This window comes from Brachyistius frenatus, unplaced genomic scaffold (genome assembly GCF_029030835.1).
Source record: "Brachyistius frenatus isolate BFR_SWC_R1_liver_20210118 unplaced genomic scaffold, ASM2903083v1 Contig_63, whole genome shotgun sequence".
NCBI lineage: Eukaryota > Metazoa > Chordata > Actinopteri > Embiotocidae > Brachyistius > Brachyistius frenatus.
In genome coordinates, this window is record NW_027210662.1 from 955,001 (window position 1) to 975,872 (window position 20,872).

The 20,872-nt window shown below is 42.2% G+C and overlaps 3 protein-coding genes and 1 pseudogene across 3 annotated transcripts in view; all 4 read left to right on the forward strand.

The window, feature by feature from the left end:
- Positions 1-1,421, forward strand: part of LOC138625568 (protein shortage in chiasmata 1 ortholog) — a 19,143-nt gene extending 17,722 nt beyond the window's left edge. The window contains exons 28-29 of the mRNA XM_069706574.1: positions 48-783; positions 1,149-1,421. Coding sequence (XP_069562675.1) covers positions 48-783; positions 1,149-1,234 — 822 coding nt within the window. The 3' untranslated portion in view covers positions 1,235-1,421. The remainder of the gene's footprint in view (positions 1-47; positions 784-1,148) is intronic.
- A 3,826-nt stretch (positions 1,422-5,247) lies between these two features.
- On the forward strand, positions 5,248-8,021 carry tal2 (T-cell acute lymphocytic leukemia 2). The gene is made up of 2 exons (XM_069706586.1): positions 5,248-5,434; positions 6,761-8,021. The coding sequence occupies exon 2, from the start codon at positions 6,775-6,777 to the stop codon at positions 7,111-7,113; it is 339 nt and encodes a 112-aa protein (XP_069562687.1). The 5' UTR covers positions 5,248-5,434; positions 6,761-6,774; the 3' UTR covers positions 7,114-8,021.
- Positions 8,022-12,063: 4,042 nt separating this feature from the next.
- Positions 12,064-15,965, forward strand: LOC138625539 (UDP-glucuronosyltransferase 2C1-like). Its single transcript, XM_069706529.1, has 6 exons — positions 12,064-12,801; positions 13,478-13,626; positions 13,713-13,844; positions 14,847-14,934; positions 15,159-15,378; positions 15,614-15,965. Exons 1-6 carry the CDS (start codon positions 12,084-12,086, stop codon positions 15,897-15,899), a joined length of 1,593 nt encoding a protein of 530 aa, XP_069562630.1. The 5' UTR covers positions 12,064-12,083; the 3' UTR covers positions 15,900-15,965.
- A 352-nt stretch (positions 15,966-16,317) lies between these two features.
- Positions 16,318-20,795, forward strand: LOC138625569 (UDP-glucuronosyltransferase 2A1-like; annotated as a pseudogene).
- Positions 20,796-20,872: the final 77 nt, after the last annotated feature.

Sequence of the window (20,872 nt, forward strand, 5' to 3'; positions counted from 1 at the left end):
GCACAGGATCTTTTCAGTGGACTCTCTTCTCCTCTCTTTGGTTCCAGCTGTTCAGTGACACCACCTCCCTGTACTCGGTGACTGCAGAGCCCAACCAGCCTCCGACAGTCATCAGTGAGTCAAACCAACAAACCAACCCACCAAACCGCCCCTGGATCCACACCGGTGAACGTGAGCACACAAACTCCCTCCAGCCAGAGCCGCTCTGTAGCGACCACAACTTCAGCTTTCCGTTTGGAGCGGCGAGTGCGGTGGGCAGCTCCTGTGAACAAGAGCTGGACTCGAAGGTGCTGGATGTCAACTCGGATTTCAGACTCGACCTGAGTTGCTCCTTTGGCAGCCCAGATGTCGACCTGCAGAGGAGCTGGACCAGCAACGATCCATGGAGAGAGGACGGGAAGCTTCCCGGCTGGAGAGGCAGAGCTGGAGCGGTGGGGAGAGTTGTAGGAAGAGTGAACGATGAGTGGACACGGAGGGCTCCGTCGAAAGACTACACCTCCTACCTACACACCGCCGACAGCCCTCTGAAACTGGACTCCACATTCAGTCACAGCCCCGTCCTGCAGCAGCCGGCCAACGGTCAGATATCCTTCAGCGACCCGCAGCATCCTCGCAGCCCTCCGAGCCCAAACACGCACATCGTGTGGGGTCCAGGTCAGAGTGGGAACGACTGGCTCTCCAGAAGTGGATCGACGACGGCAGTTTCAGCCAACTACGGCTCCCGGTGCCGGATGGGACAGGAGAGGAAGAGGAGTGGAGAGGCAGCGGGCCTGGTTGGATCAGGTGAATGATACGAGTGTTTCCATCCACCTGATTTTAAGTAAAAGCAAAATGCAACAAAAGCAGTGCAAACAAACCATAACTTGCATGAAGCGTGTAACTTCAACGTTCAAAGAAACATGAATGCCGCATTGTTTTTACTTCTTCTACTCGTCATCTCGTACTGGTTAATGACACCCGACTAAAGAATTAGCATCAGCAGCTGTTTATGTCATTGAACCAACATTCACTCAACAGCAGTAGATGGAAACACGTTTCTTGACATTTTTTCGCTGATTTCCAAATTAAAAAGTTTGAATTGCTGTTTTTAATCTTCTTTTGTTTTCAGATTGAACAGACTGAGATATGTTTCCTTGTTTGTTTTGCAGTGTTGACGCCTGTGAAGATGGGGAGGTTGACCTATGAGAGGGTGCCCGGCAGATGTGACAGACAGACGAGGCTTAAATTATTTTAGACATGAATGAAAGACAAATATATCCTTAAAGTTTTGTTGAAATGAAGTTATTAATGTTATAGTTCAAGTTTAGCTTCCAAGTTTTTATTCAGATGGAATGACTTTGTAGTTTGACCGTACTTTTATCCAGCCCTGTTGTTTTCTTTTAAAATGCTGTTATGGAAAAAAAGTTGGGACATTAATAAAATTCTTGTTCAGTAAAAAAAAAAAAAAAAAAAAGGCCAAATGATTATTTCAATCTAATATAAAATACTAACAATTCATTATTTTACTGATGCTTTATAATATATTGTTCCCTGATTTAAGACCTTCCAAAGCACAAACTGCACTCTTTTGTAATTTTTTCAATCAGAACTCCCAGTTATTCTTTTATTCTTGTACTGCCCTGCACCCAGTAACATCTCCTGTTAAGCTGGTTAATACAAACAGATAATGAATAATTATAATAATAACAGGCCTTAAATCTGCTTACACCTACATTAGAATGCCTTATAAACAATTACATGTTCAAATAGTGCTGCTAAGCATTAAAGAAGGTGGTGTTAGCAGGTACAAAATAAGATTAAACATAATTATAAGCTCACATTTTGCCTTGGTTTTCCTCCATACTGAGCGTGCTCAGTAGAGAAAAACAAATTGTGATTTATGGTTGGAGGAGTGGGATCGAGGGTCTTTCCCTGCTACACTGATAAAGTCTCTCATTTTAGCAGCTCCAATGGTGGGGCCTCTTTTTTTTATATAATTTAGTGGAGCAATCCCCTTATCGTGGTCTCTCAGCATGTGGAGAGAGTGCTTATCTTCACGAGCCAGCAGAGTGAAGCCAGCTCCCTCAGGAATGATCCCCAGACAAAGACGACCCCGGGGACATCGACTCCGAGCCTCCCTCCTGCCTCTGGACAGCCACATCCAGCACTGGCTACCCACCATCAATAACGCGCCAGGTTTTTTTTTCTTTTTTTGAACGTCTCTCTGTGTCTCCGTGCCTCCCTGGCCTCTGTCTTCTAAGAAGCAGTGGACAAACAAAGGGAGAAATGGTTTTGTTTTTTTATGGCACAGGAACAAAAGCAGTCAGCAGGGTGGTCAAAGGAGTCCCCATATGAAGGCGAGGTAAACAGCAGCCTAATGGTGCGGTAATGGCCCCTGACTATCCTCTGGCCCTGGACTGAATGGGACAGGAGAGATATTGTGGGAATTAACAGGCTGTTTAAACCAAAGCATCCTTTAGTTTGGACCCGACTGGCTTCAGCTGTAAAGGTCACACTGCTCTTATCTTTAATCACAAGCTGCCATTAACCGTCACCTGTGTGGGGTCTCCTCTGTAAATAAGAGCCCGGGCCCCGGCAGAGACTCGGGCTCCTACTTAAAAACAACTGGAAAATACTGAGTGAAAGTAACAAGGAATAAGGCACCGTATAATGTCACACTGAATCCTCATTAACACATCTAACCATCCGAATTCTCCATAAAGATTGGCCTGGTGAGCAGGAACAAAATGTCCACACATATACACAGGTTTTAGATCCAGAGCCATTTTATTTGGAGTATTTGACAGTGAATATATCTGAAGATACAAACTACCTTTATCTTTTTTCCTGAATAACTGGTCCATTAGTACATGTCTTTAATCCTGAATCTGCTGGCAAATTAACTTACAAGCAATGTAAGTGTGGCTCTAATACTACAGAGCAGATTCATTGCGAAACTACAGCCCTACTAGCAGCTGTTCTCAGGCACAGAAGAGCTAAATACTAACATGCTACCATGTTAATGATTAGTAGGTATGTTTATATTTCTACTCTCAGCGCTCCAACATATTCTGTATCTGGCACTAAACACAATGTGATGCAAAGGCTGATGGGAATGAGGTTTTATCTGGGAAGTCAAATTTTGATCTGATGATGGCGCTGAAGGAAAAGTCTGAGGAACTTATAATTCATCCTGAGGGAAACATGAATGTATCTGAACTCGTAGCAATACATGCAACAGCTGTGGAGATTTTTCACCCAAAACCATAAATGGGAACTTAAGTGGCGCTGCAGAAAAAGTCAGAATCACCAAAACCCTAACGATCAATCCTCTGGGCTCCAAATGCTGTGCTAGTCCATCATACATTATACACATTTTAGTGAACACAGTAAACTGCTCTTCATGTTACAGAGCCACTTCCATGGCTGAGACGTGACAAATAGAAGCAAATTAATGAAGCTCCACTGTATTAACTCTCAAATTAAAATATAAAACAAAAATCTTGGCTGTTCGGCAGAGAATCCTATAAAGGTAGGAAAAGGTTTTCTTTTTTTTTTTATAAATGTTTTACTCAGACGACCACTTATATAGATATATACTGTACTGTATATACTGTGCATTTTATATTTTATATTTTTTACTGCTATTTACTTCTATTTTATTGCTTTTCTATTATTCTATTATTATCTTATTGCTTCTGTATGCTGCTGTAGCGAAAAAATTTTCCCCTCGGGGATTAATAAAGTAACTACCTAACCTAACCTAACCTTATGTAACAACAAATTGGGAAGAGGTGAAGCTGTCTGGGATTTTGTCCGGGTACTGAATGTGATGTCGCACAACAAAGTACATTTATATTTAAAACAGCTACTATTTAATCAGTGTGTTTAATATACAGTATATAAATGAAAAGAACAAGGCTCCCTGCTGTCAGACTGGTTTTAGGACTCGTCTCATTCTGTCTCTGCCCATCACTCAGACACACAAACAAAATGTTACACTTAATTCACTATATTTCACTCATTCATTCTCCTTTCAGCCCCGACCTGATAAATTACAGCAGGTCGGGGAGAGTCGTCACCTGGCCCTGCAGGTGTGCTGAGCGTCCACAACACCGTGCAGTGAGAGTGTCTGCAGACCTGCGGTGGACGCTGGACGGAGGCTGGACGGAGGCAGCGAGTGGCGGCGCCTGGCCTGCAGGTGCAGCCTCTTGGACGTGCTGCAGAGCCCATGAATGGCCGATTCAGAAAACGGCCCCCTTCGGGCCCGTTCTCCAGGCTCGGGGCTAATCCCGGCCCCTAATCGGATTATGTAAATTCCTACTCCACACAGAGACTTTTATGGAAGGCTGCGTCTTTGAAACAACACTTGAAGGGTGTAAAAAGAACAGTGACAATTGGTTAAACTAGACTTGTGTTTTTTTTTATCTGAACGGAGGTTGAAAGTGGGAGGCAGAGGGAGAGGGGTAGGGTGGGGAGGGGGAGGGGGGAGTCTGCCTGCAGAGAGGTGAGTCAGATGCTGTGCTTTCCGTGTTTCCTCTGTAATTTATGTGTGGCCCCTTGGAATGGCTCAACAAGATTACCATAGTTATAACAAAACCCATATTGTTCGACTGTCAATCTGGATATGGTATTTTTACCTTTTGTGGGCCAATCAGGCTGAATTCAAAAGCGGAGTGGGCAGTGATATCAAGGTCTTTTCCTCGTGGAGGGGACGGTGGGCCGTCCATGCCTAATGTCAGAGAAACAGAAAGGAATAAGTGTCCACAGCAGTAAGAGAAGGATCAGACAGATGAACGTCTCAGTTTCACTTCAATAGGGATGTATTTGTCACCTTCAGTGTTAACCTTCAAGGATTAAATGAGCAACGAATCATAAAAGCAGCACAAATAGTCACTTAAAAGGCTGTTCAGTGATGAAAGCTGAAAAAAAAAAGACCTTGAATCCCTTCAAATGTTGCACGGAGACACCAACGAAAATCATTTAAAGTGATGAATAATATCATTAATCCACATCCTTTTGAAAAGCAGTGTGTGTGTGTGTGTGTGTGTGTGTGTGTGTGTGTGTGTGTGTGTGTGTGTGTGTGTGCGTGTGCGTGTTAACAAACACACCAACCGCCCACAATGAACACAGAAGCTCCACGACAGCACACGTCACACAATAGGGCTCACCCTGCTATAAAATGTGGGATGTGAGCACGCAGCATTCTCACCCCGACTCTCTCGCTCTCTCTGCTCCCCATCCCTTCCTCTCTCTCTCTCTCCTCTCTCTCTCCCTCTCTCTCTCTCTCTCTCTCTCTCTCTCTCTCTCTCTCCTTCCCTCTCGCCCATCAGGATCCCAGCGAGCATGAGAAGACACAGCTGAGTGGACGTTCACCTCAGACTCCCCGGACACTGATGACCTGCAGACGACGACTGTGCCGCTGAGATTACTGCACATTTCTACACACACACAGGTGAGACATTTGTTTTCTGCCGTAGGACTGCTCTCCCCTTGAGGCCATGTGTTTCCACTTTGCTCGAGTAAATCATTAATCAAGAAGGGCATGTTAATAGACAGAGACGGTGTGCGCTCTTTGCCTGCAGCTGTTGTTTAAAAGGAAATAAAATTTGCATAAAGTGGAAGATCACATTTCTGTTGTGGAACCGCCGGATTCAACCAGAAAAACACCAACTTAGCATTTATAAGCAGCACGCATTCATTCATTAAAGGGTTTGTAATGGAGTGGGGTTAAATTGTTGAGAAATATTTCGAAGTGTGTATTATAAAGCATTTGTTCAAATTTAGGGCCTACCTATAAATGTTCAAAACTGTAGAAGGTTTAAAGTCTAACTTGTATGAAGCCAAAAACCTCTTTATATGAAGCCATGGAAAACTGAATATTTTGCAGAAAGAAGCAGAAAACCACAAAATAAATTCTGGTAAATGTTCCTGTAGGATTTAATGAATAATTTCAATCATAGTTTTTGTGCAAAAAATAAACCTCAAAACAAAACAAATGCAGAAGCGTGGCCAGTTTTCCTGCTGACATTGACTCCACTTTCTTCTTTCAGTCTCTGCAGCACCATCGTTGCAATTTAAGAATAAGCTTAGTGGAAAATCCACTTGTCTTGTTTTAGTCTAAAACTTTAAGATGGCTCTTACAAAGAGAATAATCTTGGATCTACACATTAAAAGCCACGCTACACCCTGGTTTGAATGGAGAACTTGATTTGTCTCCATTTTTGTAACTGTGCTTTTGTGTATCGGTTGTTGTTGTTTTTTTCTCTCTGGGTCAGTTTAAATGTTACTTAATGTTTAAATGTTAAACTATTAAGAGATTTTAAGATTTTTATTAATATCTGCATTTGGTTTCTAGTCCGGACATTATGTTTCCTATCATGTGTCTTTACCTGCTCCCATGTACTGGGTGACAGTTCATTGGTCCATACTTGTCATGTGACCACTGACCAACACATAAGAAACAGCCTCAATGCAGCTTATTTGTACCTGATGAAGGCCTTAGATGCTGAAACGCGTTGGCATGAGTTTTTACTATGATTAAATAGAACATGACTGATTAAAGGCTTTTTAATTAATCACCCTCTTGAGTGCCTCAGATTTCTTCAGGTTTTCAACTAAAACTTTAAGATATTCAATTTTACAATCAGGTATAACAAAGAATAAGATCCGCAGATTTAAGAAGCTGGATTTTGACATTTTTGCTTAAAAAAAAAAAAAAAGACTAAAACGTTTGTCGAATTTGTTTCTGATTGGTTTTCTCTCATTGGACTGATTGCAGCTGTGCTCAGCACCATGACCAGGAAGGTGTTCACCAACACCAGGGAGCGCTGGCGCCAGCACAACGTCAACACCGCCTTCGCCGAGCTCCGCAAGCTCATCCCCACCCATCCTCCCGAGAAGAAGCTGAGCAAGAACGAGATCCTGCGTCTGGCCATGCGCTACATCAACTTCCTGGTGCAGCTGCTGGAGAGCCAGAGCGGGCAGCCGCCCAGCCACTCGCCCACCGCTCTGCTCACCTTCCTCAGAGGAAACATGGAGCAGCTGCACTCCCCTCCACACCCCTGGGCCCTCACCAGCGACACAGAGGCTCCGTCACCTGGATCCAGCGGCGACAGCTCGGAGGCCTGGTAGAGAAGAAACTCTTGAGTGGACAGCCGGACCCTTTTCTGAGGTCTAAAAACTGACCTGGTCCTTCCTCAAGACTTTTGTCTCTGCATTGTGTCGCTGCAGAAGTGATAATCGTGGAGTCCAAACGTGGCTGAGAAGCGGGCGCCGCCTCCACGCTGAGCTCATCACTGTTGAAATATGAAATATAATTTGCAGTTGAAAATTAATTTGTGTTCTGCATGGATGTGTAAAACCTGGATGTACAATATTCCCTTCATGTCTTCATGTTAATATTCCCTGTTGCCAGCCCACCTGGAACTAATTTAGTTTTGCAATAAGGGGGTGTTTTGCCAATGAGGAGAAAGGAGGGGATTAAGGAATTTCTCATTTCGAGCAATAGATTGAGGAAGACATTTGAATAGATAATGGCTCAGCCAATTCTCCAGACTGCAATCGTCTCAAAATAGCTAAGGGCACTTTCTTTTTTTTTCTTCTCCGGTCGACATGCTGTTTTATTCCTGAGAAGAAGAAATCTGACCTTTTCTTTTCAATGTTCAAGGTTAAGTGACTTCAGAAGAGCCCGTTCTTAGAAACACTTCTGTCTCACGCTTTTTATACAACGTTCAGTAGCTGTTGATGACTGATTTCTCAAATTTGGATCGGGCTCGAGAAATTTTGGCAAAATTGACAATCCTCTTTCAATATTCTTCACAAATATCTTCTCATTTCAACATGTTGCCACATCATTTTTTGTAAAATACGCATGTCATATAGCCAAAGATAATGAATTGATTGTCTACTGTGAAGAGTGTGCTATTTATCTTCTTATACCTCTTTTTTTAATTTATTTTGGTTTGTTTGTGAATATATAGTGTTATTTATTTGAACTATTTATTTAATAAATGATTTGTTAATAAACCACTTTTTCTGATTTATAATTTCTTTTTTTATGAAAAAGGTCACTCAGAGTATTTAATACATTCATACAGGAAAAGGAACCACTAAGCATGCAGCTGGATGGACGGTGGTGAAGCAGCTCCAGGAACACTCAAGAAAACAAAATATAACTATTAAATTTTTTTTTTTAAATAAAAAAAAAATAAAAAACACAGTCTGACATCTCCCAGGCAGGACAGCATACATATTGTATCACTTCCTGTTAGTATTAAAATTATTATTATTTTTATTTTTTTTGTACACCAACATGTACAAAGTCAGTACGCAGTCCATACTGTTCACTAGTATGTAGCCTGGAGTTATCGACTATAATCAAATTGTTTCACTGTGTGGAGACTCAACTGATGTGAAGTTGAAGCTGAGCTGCTGCCTCTTTGTTCGTGCTCAAAAAGGCCAGAAACATTTGTTGTGGTGACCGCGTGGACGCACTGCTGACCTCTTGCTCTCTCTCCACTGACCACAGGCCTGAGAGAGCAGCGCTCTATTCCACCGCTTAACTTGTAACCCCTGAGGTCAGAGGTCACTCTGGAGTCAAACACTGTCCAGTTGACCGGCGTGCAGCTGGAGTTTTCTCTGAGGGAAAAAGTCATTTTGTTGCTGCACGAGTCTGAACTACAGGGGATGAAGGCAGGAGATACGTGGAGACCCAGAAAGTTAATTCCTGTTAGCTTTGAATCATCCATTTAAAACCTAAAATCAATCAACAACCAAAATGTAATTGCACAATTAGACAACATGAACCTCTCTTAACACCATTAAACTATCAAAAAATAAAACTACAATAATAAAATAATAAAACTACACTAGAGTCGCAAACAGGGTCACAACTAATTATTTGCTTCATTGATTAGTCTATTATTGTTTCTTAAATTAGTCTCTAAAATCCCAGAAAACAGTGAAAAGGGCCCATTATAATGAGTCCCAAGTCCGACCAAGAGAAACACAGCACATAAAGATATTTAGTTTACACTGATGTACAACAGAAAAGCAGCAAATCCTCACACTGCAGAAACAACAACCAGAAAATATTTGCCTTTTTTTTTTTAAGTTCTTAACTGATTATCAAAATTGGTGCTCATCAATTTTCTGTCAATCAACAACCACATTAATTGTTCCAATAAGAGCGGTTTTGTTTGCAGCCCTCTCCGTGTTCAGCAGCCATTTAAACCGAGGTCAGACATCGACATGCCTAATCGCCTATTGTGACTGCAGAAAATGTGCCCCGTTTTCAGGGACAAGGCTGCAACAAACTGAGCTGAAGAGTAAACATTGAGTTGGTTTCAGGGTGCTTTTCACCCCGGCTGTTAAACTCCAGCTAAATGGTGTGTAAACGGCACACAGGGCAGCTGGACACACTGACTGTGGAGGCCTGTGGGAACTGACAGGTGACTCTTTGTAATCCTGCAAAAATACTCAGTAAATCATGTATGCTGGGGGAATGACAACTACTGTACAGCAGCAGCCGGACTCCCATCGCGCAAATTTGGGGGGGTATTTACTTGTACAATTTCACAGTGAATTAAAAAATGTCATGGTGAAGTGAAAGAAATACCAAATAAAATGAACTTCAATTTTACAACTCGACTTCCTGGTAATATGAGACACAACATAAAAACAAAACAAAAAAAAAAAAAAACGGTTTACTTCGTTGTGTGTTGAACATTTTGGTGAAATACAGACTCCAAAATGTTCAATTATTCAATCATCATTTGAAAGTGGATGGGAAGGCGTGTGACATGCTGTGAATTGCATTTTGCTGATGCACCTTATTTACACAAACCGCCCAATCACATTGTGAGTATTACTCTGACCTTAACTTTTCCAGCAGGATTATGAAACCCTGCATTGAAAATAACAACAAATCTGTACGCTTCTCATTCCCTCCACCAAGTATATTTGCCTGATTGACTATTCTCTCCCAAGTATGTGGGTAATCGTCTATTGAGAGCACATTTCCTTATCAGCGTCTAGCACACTGTCTGAATCCGTTATCACAATGGACCAGATCAGTGCAGGCAGCCCCTCGCTCTCCCGGCTGAGGCGCCCATGAAAAAGAATTTCTGGAGTTGGGTGCCAACCGATAGGCCCTGAGCTCTTTATCCCCTTAAAGCCAATTCACACTCTGCATGTTTAAATATCTCAGCTCAACCCCTGCCCTCCCACTCCCGTCATGCACTCAAACCCCTCCTCCTCCTCCTCCTCCTACTCCTCTGCCTTCCTCGCTCACCCCTCCACGGCTGCGAGGCCAAGCGTGGACTGCCGCTGCGGTCGACCTGCAGCCGGGGGTGGGCGGGTGGGGGGGGGGATGCAGGTGCAGGCCTGGTTGGATGGTGAGAGAGGAGGGGAGTCCCTCATTGTTGAGCTGGACAGCACCCTCTCTCCTCTGGAGCACCCTCTGATGGGGGAGCCCACTGACAATCACACATCCTAATCTGATTATGCAAATATCTACTTCAAAAAGCAATACGCTGTAACCCTTACCCTGTGGTGGGAAGACAGAGCGAGGGAGAAGGAAGGAAGCAGCAGGAATGTGGAGAGGAAACAGTAGATAGTTCAATTCCAGAGACAATTCAATACAAGACCAAAACACCATGTTAGATACTAAATGGTTCTGCAATTCTATATGCAACAGCCCGATTTCCCCATCATTAGGTTTACCGCATCACAAGGGGAGTTCTAAGGATGAAAACAGTACACACTCTGAATGGCCACTGACTCCCTCAACAGGGCATTGAATCCAATATTCAAATGCTTATTGTTTTTCCAGACGCTCCTGAAGCCAGCGTCAAAAGGAATCTACAATGTTAATGAGGGGGACAAAGTAGCTGGAGGAACAATTTAGACGCCCGCACATTCAGAGGTGACACTTTCCAAGAACAACACCGATTCCTGAAGGCACGGTCGACAACCCCCGCCTCTCCAATATTCACAGAGAGTGTTCCCTCTGACCCCAGCCGGTTCCTGAAATCAGCTGCCTTGTGCTACTCGTACATACATCCCTACAACAAGGCCATAAAATGGCCTGCTAGCCGGTATTGAGGACTGTAGTTAGGCACAGCAAAAATGCTTACGTTATGGTAAATGGTCTGCACTTATATAGCTCTCTATCACCTTATCAGTCTCAAAGTGCTTTACACTGTTTCCCATTCACCCAATGACACACTAATGGAGCTGCCATACAAGGTGCTCGCTTGCCATCAGGAGCAATTCGGTGTTCAGTGTCTTGTCCAAGGGCAATTTTGCATGCAAACATTCACCCTGGTAATACCAGACCCGAATTACCTGCGTGTATATGTGGGTCTAACTTTCCTCCATTGAGGATTGTTTCAAGTCTTGTATCCTAAAGAGCGAAGAGCTCAGGTTAATTTTGTAACAATTGGAGATCCTAATCGGCTTTGATCACCATATACTGTATGTTGTGAACCAATACCACTGCCAGTCAGCCAGATTAATCCTCAACATTACAAACATTCACAGTCACTCATCCAGTTGTTGTTGAGATATTTTAGCCACAACCCTGGAAAAACTGTCCCAAATGACAATCCAAACAGACCAATCATTTTAAAATGGCAGTAAACATAAATCTCCCCCTCAACAAGTACCAGTACTTCTTTGGTCTCACTCGCGCTCTATTTTTTAATGGCCTGCAGGGAAATGCTTGCACAGGCACCCAAAACTTCTCCAGATTATACAAGAAACGGCCAAGCCCATGAAGCTGAAATCATTGTTCTTTTGTGTTACGTTATTCCATCTCTCCTCAACTATCACTGAGGGTCGGGTTTTACCTTCTGTTTATGGATTTCTCCAACAGGTTAGAGATTATTTGTGTTTTTTTCAAACTGACAGACTGTCAGCTTTACTGCCGCTACCTTTTGCCTCCAACAATCAGCCTGGGTGAGCTGTTATCTGATATGTCATATAACGCAAAGAAAATCAAGTCAGAGTTCAGGTTTATATAGTTAATCATTATCTTTCAACGAGTACCTCTCAAAAACAGATCAGACCACAGCTGGCCTCTCCGCCGGCATACAGACATCATGGAGCGACATCTCCCTGTTTGTGTCCTTCTGCTACTTTGTGCGACGTGGAGCGCAAATGGAGGGAAGATTCTGGTGTGGTACTCTGAAGGCAGCCACTGGATAAACATGAAGCCGTTGCTGGAGACGCTGATCGACAGGGGCCACCAGGTGACGGTCCTGGTCCCGAGCGCTTCAATGTTCATGAACAGCAGTGAACCCTCCCGCTTTCAATACGTACCCTTCAACATCTCCGTCTCATTGGAGACCATGGAGGAGTTTATGGAAGAGTTCCTCCACTTCTCCATATATGAGATGGATCATATGAACTACTTTCAGATTTACATCAGATTCATGGAGCTAATGAAGAGAGACATTGACTTTGCTTTGAAGTATTTGGACGGCGTGCTGAAATCAGAAACCATCATGAAGAAGCTGAAGGAGAGAAACTATGACCTTCTCCTGGCTGACCCCATCTACGTCGGCAGTGACTTGGTAGCAGACATTTTGGGGATCCCCTTTGTCTATTCCTTGCGCTTTTCCATGGCTCATATCTGGGAGAGGCAGTGTGGTCAGCTGCCCGCTCCACCGTCCTTTGTTCCCGCTGCGATGAGCAAACTGACCGACAGGATGGACTTCTCAGAGAGGATGTGGAACTTTCTCTTCTACGCTCTGCATGACGTCGTGACGGACAAAGTTATGTGGAAACAAACAGATGAATATTACTCTGAAGTCAAAGGTGAGAATCACTGTTGCTGCGTTTAAATGGGGTCATATTTACTGTGTACACAAGAAGAGTCCATGTGAACAGCCCATCGTGGTATTCACCACGTCAGAGCTAGGAACTTTCTACAAGTCTCGAGTTAATGAGTTGTGACGTTTGCTGACATTAACAGAAATGGCAGAGGCCCTGAAAATTCATTTTTCGTTGGATGTTAAGATAATATATTGTAACTTTAGACATAATTTAGATAACAGCCTATGTCTGTGGAAAATGTTGGTCTTTCAACGATCTCATCTTTTCCATGTCTTTGCATTTCCTGCATTACTTTATCCACATTAACTTGCTAAATTGTTGGACTCTATGGCTTCTAGACGCCGTCCATGTTGCCGTTGCTGAGCAACATTGTCTTTATGATTTAACCACTCAAAGAGCCACGCATACGATGCACACGACTTCCCGTGTTGTAACTATGAGCTGACGAGTTCCATTTGAAAGCAGCATGTGTTACAACACTGTTTATCATCGATGAGGTCCAATGATAATGTAATAGCTCTGAATACATTTCAGTATTTTTATATCCAATCACTGGTCATTGGCTTTGATATTTTAGGAACATAAAATTCAAACATTGGCTGCATTGTCTAAAGTATTGATGACATACTTTGTAATTCATTACTTTTCATTGAAACAGGAAGACCAACCAGTACCTGTGAGATGATGGGTAAAGCAGACATCTGGTTACTGCGGACCTACTGGGATTTTGATTTCCCTCGTCCTTTCCTCCCCAACTTCAAATTCGTTGGTGGGATCCACTGCAGACCTGCTAAACCGTTACCAATGGTAGGGCTGTCACCACTATGACAAACCTAATATTTTATTACCTTGCCGGGTTGGCTGGCAGTGGGATAGAACTACTCTTCTTGCAGGATATGGAAGAACTTGTGCAGAGCTCTGGAGACGCTGGCGTTGTGGTCTTCACTTTGGGATCCTTCATCAAGAACATCACCACAGAGAAGGGGAACATGATAGCCTCAGCTCTCGCTCAGATCCCACAAAAGGTAAGATAGTTTGGGCTCAGGAACACTTCTGAAAACCATTGTCAGTAAACACAGTTAATTGCGGCATCCACAAATGCTGGTTAAAACTCAACCATGCAAAGAAGAAACCATTTATAGACATGATTGAGAAACACCGTTGTCTTCTCTGGGCCCGAGCTCATTTAAGATGGACTGAGAGGAAGTGGAAAACTGTCCTATTGTCTGACAAATCAAAATTTTAGATTCTATTCGGGAATTATGGACACTGCATCCTCCAGGTTAAAGAGGAGAGGGACCATCCAGCTTGTTATGAGTGCACAGATGAAAAGCCAGCATCTGTGATGGTATGAGGGTGCATTAGTGCACATGGCATTGGGTATCTTTCACATCTGGGAAGGTAACTTTGACGTCGAATAATACATACAGATCGTGAGCAACATATGCTGCCATCAAGACATCTATTTTAGGGAAGGCCTTGCTTATTTCAGTAAAACAATGGCAAACCACATTCTGCACAAATTACAACAGTATGGCTCCGTAGTAGAAGAGTCTGGGTACTAAACATACTAGCCTGCAGTCCAGAACTGTCAACCATTAAAAAGATGTGGCCCATCATGAAATCAAATATACAACAAAGCTGAACTGTTGAGCAGCTGAAATCCAAAATCAGGCAATAATGGGAGAGCATTTCAGCTCCAAAACTACAGCAACTGGTGTCCTCAGTTACCAAATGTTTACAGTGTTGTTTAAAGAGGAAGTGATGGAGCACAGTGGTAAATTTACCTGTCCCAACTTTGTTGAGATATGTTACTGGCATTCAAGGCTGTTGTCTTTGGTCTATTTACAATTAAATATGGGTTTACATGATTTGCAAATCATTGCATTCTGTTTTTTTATATATATATTTTACACAGCGTCCCAACTTTTTGGGAAATGGGGTTGTATTATTTGAGGTATTATAACATATATTAGGACACAATTATTACTGTGTCAGTCCAAAGATTTGTCTTATGTTGTTTATAGGTGCTGTGGAGATACAGTGGTGAAAAACCACAAACTCTGGGTCCTAACACCCAGATATTTGACTGGATCCCTCAGAATGACCTACTGGGTGAGTAAAGTTGAGCATCCAAGACAAAATTAGTCTTTATATCTAACTATTTCATACCATCAGGAAATGATACTACTGGTGCAATAACATGCAACTCAGACTGAAACGTCGACAGTGACACAACCATCTTAACAAAAGGAATATTGTTTTTTCAAAAACTGTGCCAGGAGCGTTTTTCATCACCATCCATTGTTTTTTTTTTCCCCACATGTTCTGGGCATCAGGTCACCCGAAGACCAGAGCTTTCATCACTCACGGTGGCGCAAATGGGATTTATGAGGCCATCTACCACGGTGTTCCCATGGTGGGCATCCCCATGTTCGCTGATCAGCCAGACAACATGGTCCATATGAAGGCTAAAGGAGCTGCAGTTATCGTGGACCTGAACTTCATGAAGACCAAAGACCTGACAGATGCAATCAACACTGTCATCAATGACCAGTCGTAAGTTCTCTTACCTATTTGCACTTTGTCAGTTTTAGAGGTATTAAAACAATCATTTCTTATTGTCTTTTTGGAGAATGCCTTTTCCCCATTCACTTACTGGCTTATCTGTAGTAAAAAAAAAAAAGTTTTAAAATAATTTTAAATTGTCCTTTGTAGGCCAAAGAAATTATATATATATATATATTATAATACACAGGGTAATTTACACTTCCACCCATACATACATTCACAGGTACAAGGAAAATGCTATGCGGCTGTCCAGCATTCACCACGACAGACCCATGAGTCCTCGGGATGAGGCAGTATTCTGGATTGAGTTCACCATGAGAAACAAAGGCGCCAAGCACTTGAGGGTCCAGGCCCACGAGCTCACCTGGTACCAGTACCACAGCTTGGATGTCCTCACCTTCCTCCTCACTTTAGTTCTGTTTGTCACACTCATCTTCCTCAAGACCTGCAGTTTCTGCCTTCGGAGGTGCTGTGGGAGGAAAGGAAAGACAAAGAGAAAGGCTGAGTAACTGATTAAACTGAAGTACAGAAGGTAATGAGCTGATGGGTGAATAAACAAGCTGGTTGTAATGAAACTGGGTTTGTGTTTGTTTTACTTTATTCCATCTCTCCTCAACTATCACTGAGGGTCGGGTTTTACCTTCTGTTTATGGATTTCTCCAACAGGTTAGAGATTATTTGTGTTTTTTTCAAACTGACAGACTGTCAGCTTTACTGCCGCTACCTTTTGCCTCCAACAACCGGGCTGGGTGACCTGTTATCTGATATGGCATGTAACGCAAAGAAAATCAAGTCAGAGTTCAGGTTTATATAGTTAATCATTATCTTTCAACGAGTACCTCTCAAAAACAGATCAGACCACAGCTGGCCTCTCCGCCGGCATAAGACATCATGGAGGCCATGTTTGTGTCCTTCTGACTTTGTGCGATGGAAGAGATTCTGGTGTGGTCCTCCACTGGATCTCCATATATGAGATGGATCATACCCTTCAACATCTCCGTCTCATTGGAGACCATGGAGGAGTTTATGGAAGAGTTCCTCCACTTCTCCATATATGAGATGGATCTACTTTCAGATTTACATCAGATTCATGGAGCTAATGAAGAGAGACATTGACTTTGCTTTGAAGTATTTGGACGGCGTGCTGAAATCAGAAACCATCATGAAGAAGCTGAAGGAGAGAAACTATGACCTTCTCCTGGCTGACCCCATCTTCGTTGGCAGTGAATTGGTAGCAGACATTTTGGGGATCCCCTTTGTCTATTCCTTGCGCTTTTCCATGGCTCATATCTGGGAGAGGCAGTGTGGTCAGCTGCCCGCTCCACCGTCCTTTGTTCCCGCTGCGATGAGCAAACTGACCGACAGGATGGACTTCTCAGAGAGGATGTGGAACTTTCTCTTCTACGCTCTGCAGGACGTCGTGACGGACAAAGTTATGTGGAAACAAACAGATGAATATTACTCTGAAGTCAAAGGTGAGAATCACTGTGTAACAACACTGTTTGTCAACTATGAAGTTAAATTATTATGTAATTGCTATCAATGTTTTTACATCCAATTGCTTGTCATACAATTTGATATTTTATGTCGCCCACAAAAGATTGGAAAATGTTTTGTATTGTCTAAAGCAAGGGTTTTCAACATTTTACAGGCCAAGGACCCCCAAACTGATAGAGATGGAGCAGGAACCCCCTACTATATATATTGTATAAAATTGGGTTTTATATTAAACTGGGCCTAGTGCCATGTATAAACATACCTTGTTATTGTGCATTCAATACTAAGCTATTCAAATAATACACAGGTTCATATATTCATGTTTTTATTTTAAACAAGTAAATGTCATTGTATTTTTTTTTTTTTTTTTTTTTTTACAACAGTATCTTCTTTTCAATTAATATTGGCGCGTGCGTCCTTGTGTGTGGGATCTTAGTCCGCTGGGGACTGAATAGGCTCTCATTTCATTACATTCATGACTTTCATTACTTTGAAACAGGAAGACCAACCAGTACCTGAGATGATGGGTAAAGCAGACATCTATTTAACGCGGACCTACTGGGATTTTGATTTCCCTCGTTCTTTGCTACCCAACTTCAAATTCGTTGGTGGGATCCACTGCAGACCTGCTAAACTGTTACCAAAGGTAGGGCTGTCACCATGCCTTCAAAAGGTGTCTTAAGACATATCTTTTCAGATTGGCCTGTCTCACCTCTTGATATCTAGTGCTTTTATTTCAGTGGTCTGTTGTTGTGTCCTGTGACTGTAGGTTGCTTTAAATAATGTTGTATTCTGCTGTTAATTTCTGTTGTGAAGCACTTTGTGACTTCGTCTGTGAAAGGTGCTATATTAAATAAACTTACTGACTACTTATTTGCTATGACAAACCTAATATTTAATTACACTGTCGCGTTGGTTGCCAGTGGGATAATGTTACTGTTCTTGCAGGATATGGAAGAATTTGTGCAGAGCTCCGGAGACGCTGGCGTCATAATCTTCACTTTGGGATCTATGATCGGGAACATCACCATGGAGAAGGCGAACATGATAGCCTCATCTCGCTCAAATCAACTTGAATAATTCCTGGATGCAATTTACACTCAACAAAAACAAAAACACTGATGTTTTTGCCCCAAGACTTTTTATGCAGCAAAAAAAAGGTTTCTTTCTCACAGGTTTTGTTCAGTAATTTGTTAAAGTCCATGCCAGGGACCACTTTGGCTTTGCCAAGATGAGAGGCTTTTTATTGTGACAAGTTCAGAGCATGTGCAATAAACATGCTGTTTAAACAGCATTTTGATGTGCCACACCTGTCAGGTGAATGGATTACCTTGGCAAAGGTGAAGCTGCTCACTAACAGATTTTGGTTTGTGTGCGCATAAAAAAGTCTTGGATCTTGTACTTCAACGAATTAAAAATGGGAGCAAATCCAAAATTTTTGCCTTTATAGTATTGTTGAGTGTATATGAATGAGCTTAATCTTAAGAATAACAGGGAAGTGCTTTAATATCGTTTTATCGCCTTCTCCATAAAGGGATTGGTTAGCTCCATTTTTAGATCCTCAGTCAGTTGTATGATCCCATAGTGGTTGTGTTACCACAAGGTTTGTCAAGTCAGAATTGATCAACTGTGTGGTTTGTAATTATTATCACGATTACTAATGATGATACCCTGCCTGCCAATGAGACCTAAAAAAAAACACACAAAAAAAACACGACAGCAAGAAAAGACTTTAAAAAAGAAATCCAGATTAAAAACTAAAATTAGTAGGATATGCTAAACCTATAGTGCGGCACACAATGCTGATAAAGCCGATCACCACCAGATAATCCTCTCCGTATTTCACAGTACAGAGCTTTTAAGTCTGGTGTCCGGTGAGACATTCCCGTGCTGTTTGGATGATACTGGGTACTGCGCATGTTCTATGGATAGAGACTGTTGCCAGACAAACCGGCTAACTTCAGGTTAAGCCCAATACGAACTTGAATGGAAATACAAATTTTAACTGATGGTATCAAAACAAACTGGCTACATTCTGTTTGTCACCCAAAAATAAAAAAAGAAATTACCATTTTTAAAATAAAAGTACTGGAGTTTCCCTTATTGTTCCTTAATATTTGACTGTGTTTTATCATTTAAGGAGGTACAAAATTACCACTGCGCCAGTCTAAAAAATGTTGTACTGTTAATAAGGTGCTGTGTTTCTACATTCACATTATTTTGATTTCCTTAAGCTTTGGACTTTTCCATTATTTATATTGTGCATTAAAAATGTTTTTACTGTAAAATAGAAGTTGCTGTTTCAGCTAAAAAAAAAATATTATTAAAATACAATTTGTTCTTCCAACACCAATGAAAGATTGTCTCGCTTAAATATTGCATATTGTTTAAAGCCTTGTCCTTGTTCAGGTAATTTGAATGTGTTCATTTTGACCATGCCTTAGGTCAATGTTTAATATGCAAAATCTATGAATAAAATGGTCTGTTATGTCAAACTTTATTTGATTTGATTTAAATTTGTTAATCCATCCATCCATTATCTATACCCGCTTTATCCTGAACAGGGTCACGGGGGGGCTGGAGCCTAGAGCCTATCCCAGGTCACATTGGGCGAAGGCAGGGTTCACCTGGACAGGTCGCCAGTCTATCATAGGGCCACATAGAGACAGATGGAAACAAAGATCATTCACGCTCTCATTCACACCTGAGGGACATTTGTAGAACCACCAATGAACCTGAGGTGCATGTTTTTGGATGGTGGGAGGAAGCCGGAGTACCCGAAGAGAACTCACGCAGGCACATGGAGAACATGCAAACTCTGCACAGAAAGGCCCAGGCCCGGATTCAAACCTTTTTGCTGTGAGGCGACAATGCTAACCACTGCACTACTGTGCTGCAAATTTGTTAATTCGTTGGACTATGTGTAGTCTCATTTTAAAAAATGAACCATGATTTTTGCCACGCATCAGGTCACCCGAAGACCAGAGCTTTCATCACTCACGGTGGCGCAAATGGGATTTATGAGGCCATCTACCACGGTGTTCCCATGGTGGGCATCCCCATGTTCGCTGATCAAGACAACATGGTCCATATGAAGGCTAAAGGAGCTGCAGTTATCGTGGACCTGAACTTCATGAAGACTCAAAACCTAAAGGATGCAATCAACACTGTCATCAATGGCAAATCGTAAATTTTCTTACCTTTGTCCGTTTTAGAGGTATTAAAACAATTATCTCTTTTTTTCCCTTTATGCAGAGTTCAGATTAATAATACAAAAGCAAGATTAATGACATGCCATAAAAGAGCCGTGGTCTAATGGCAGTATGACAGTTCAATTACCGCCACCGAATTTTCAAAGTGCATAAACCACTGGGTAGACCTTACACCCTCTCATGCTGGTTTAACCGTTAGATATTTATATATATATTAAAAAAATTTTTTTAAAAAAACTTAACAAAAAAAATGTAGCATTATTTTTCTGCATTGTTTGGCAGGCACAGGAATAAAGTATGAAAAAAAAAAAAAGAGTTGATTCACATTTCCACCCATACATACATTCACAGGTACAAGGAAAATGCTATGCGGCTGTCCAGCATTCACCACGACAGACCCATGAGTCCTCGGGATGAGGCAGTATTCTGGATTGAGTTCACCATGAGAAACAAAGGCGCCAAGCACTTGAGGGTCCAGGCCCACGAGCTCACCTGGTACCAGTACCACAGCTTGGATGTCCTCACCTTCCTCCTCGCCTTAGTTCTGTTTGTCACACTCATCTTCCTCAAGACCTGCAGTTTCTGCCTTCGGAGGTGCTGCGGCAGGAAAGGAAAGACAAAGAGAAAGGCTGAGTAACTGATTAAACTGAAGTACAGAAGGTAATGAACTGATGGGTGAATAAACAAGCTGGTTGTAATGAAACTGGGTTTTAGGGACTCGTATTTGTCACCACTTTGAAACTTTGTCAAATGTGTGGACATTTTGATCGTTA